A 2,225-nucleotide genomic window follows, 5' to 3' on the forward strand; every position below is an offset into this window, starting at 1 on the left:
GGGTGATGTTGTAGCTGTGATGGTCCTGTACTTATGTGAAAGGAAAGGATTTTGGGGGGTGATATCTTTTATTGGGCCAACTGCGATAAAGTTAGACGAGCTTTTGAATGCAAAATATTCTTCAGCTCTGAGAAGGAAAGCAAGCACAGCAATTTTTAAGAACAGTGGGTAGCGCTGTAAAATTAGAGGGGGAGAAACTCCCAGGAGTAGCAGACACTTAGCAAAAGAAAAGAAGCTTGATTACGGAGAGATCAAGACCTTTGGAAGGGAAGTTGGGTTATTATCACCTGTACTGTGGGGAAAGAATTTCAGGAGGCAGGCAGATTACAGCTGTCAGAAAATCAATGTCAACGTTCAGTCCGTGGTTCCCAGTGCCCAGCCAGCTTATGAATGGCTGTTCCCAATGTTTGGGAATGCTTGGCAGATTTCCCTTAAACATGAGGGCAGTGAGGTCAGAAAGGAAGTGGCTGTTCTGTGAAAACAAAAATACATCTGATGATGTGTGTGTCTCTCCGTCCTCTATATTTTTTCTGTGAGAGTCCATTCTGATGTGCAGCTGTTGTTTAGCTTCATCCATGTTTGCACCACAAGGGCATCTGGTGCATTGGAACAGCTTTACCACATCTTGTGAAAGGCATGTGTAGGATCCAGAGATTCTGATGGGTTCTTTTGGGGGCTGTTAACTGTAGTAACCATTCACCAGAATCCTTGTTTCATCACCTGTATCCAGGGTCAGGGTGCATGCACATTGTCTGTTGGTCAGTTGAAGACGAAGTGTTGTGGGATGCTTGTTGATGCCAACTGGACATTCTGGCATCTGAGTAACAATCTTAGTCTTGATAGCAAAACTAGTGCCATGGATGTGTCTGTCTCTTTTGGCTTTTCCTTTCCAAACAAAGGTATAGCCACCACCATGCTCTGAACTGCCCTTCTCCTGTGTGTCTAGTCCCACTAAGTGCAGCAACATCAGCATCAAATTGTGCAAGTTCTCTGGCCATGAGAGCTGTTCTTCCTTCTCGCCAGTCATCATTAGGGTTATCCACTGGGTGAGGATATTTCAGGTTGCAAACTTCATTACACAATCTGGACTTCAGGTAGAGCAGGGCCCCCGGGACGTAACATGAATCTGCTTTGCTGCAGTTTAAACCCATTGCTTCAGTCCTGCTCCTGCCCTCTGCGGGAAGGGCGAACAGTTCTCCCTCCTCTGTAGAGCAGCCTTTCAAAAATTTGAAAACCACCAGGATGTCGCCCCATAACCTTTCTCTCACCAAACTAAACATACCCAGGTCTTTCAACCCTTCCTCACACAGTTTTCTTTCCAACCCCCTTACCATCTTTGTTGCTGGCGTGAATTAGTGCAGCTCTGCTTGCACTTAGGTCTTTCCTAGTACTTTGCACATGCTTTGCATTTCAGCACTATTCAGCTCCCCAAGGAGCAGGTGTGTGGCCCCTATCAGATGGAGAGGCTGAACCAGAGGGCTGAAGTGACTGCACATCAAGGGACAAGTACCTCACTGGTTGTTGCACACACTAATATGTGATTCTCACCTGTTGGTGCAGGGATTTTTTTCATACCAGTTAACTGTATTTACACATGCAACTGCTATATGACCTGGTTTGCAGTAATTAGAAAAAAGATGACTGAGCTACATGAAAGTGGGAAATTACCTGGACTGAGAACTGTAGATGACCTAAATATACAAGATAACAAATGGAAAGGCTGCCAAGTTCTGTGCCGCCAAGCAGCCATGATCACACCTCCAGCAAGGGCAGCAACTTTCAGAGCTGGTGCCAGAGGAGGTATTTACAGGTTTAGTCCTATTCACATTTAAACAAAACTATGAAATACATGTTCGAAGGACAGGATGCAGAGACTCTGGAAACTGGTCTTCCTGCGAGACCTGGGAAGCTTGCAAGTGCCTTTTCAGGAGGAAGATAAGGTGGTCTGTGATGCAGCCAGTCAAAGCCTCCCCTCTGGCAAAGACAAAAGTCACCTTTTCTTGGGTATGAAAGTCTTCCCTTGTTACAGGGAAGTGACCATGTCCTGAGCACACCGTAACCCCTGGCTTGCAGCAGACCTGAGGAGGCTGCACATTTTTGGGGGGCCATAAACAAAGGCCGTTGAACCAGAGGGTTTGTAACCAGGTCCCTGCCTTGTCCGAGGCCGCTGGCCCGTTAACACGGGGCAGCCCAGCCCCCGCCTCGCCGCCTCCCCCGGCGCGGCC

The 2,225-nt window shown here is 47.4% G+C and overlaps 1 protein-coding gene across 1 annotated transcript in view; it reads left to right on the forward strand.

Moving 5' to 3' along the window:
* Window positions 1-1,850: 1,850 nt before the first annotated feature.
* The window catches only part of GFRA3 (GDNF family receptor alpha 3), an 18,966-nt gene continuing 18,591 nt past the window's right edge, over window positions 1,851-2,225 (forward strand). The window contains exon 1 of the mRNA XM_019506011.1: window positions 1,851-2,004. Within this exon, the coding sequence (XP_019361556.1) occupies window positions 1,866-2,004 (139 nt within the window). The 5' untranslated portion in view covers window positions 1,851-1,865. The remainder of the gene's footprint in view (window positions 2,005-2,225) is intronic.

This window comes from Gavialis gangeticus, unplaced genomic scaffold (assembly GCF_001723915.1).
Source record: "Gavialis gangeticus isolate Ggan-Ray unplaced genomic scaffold, GavGan_comp1, whole genome shotgun sequence".
NCBI classification, from domain to species: domain Eukaryota; kingdom Metazoa; phylum Chordata; order Crocodylia; family Gavialidae; genus Gavialis; species Gavialis gangeticus.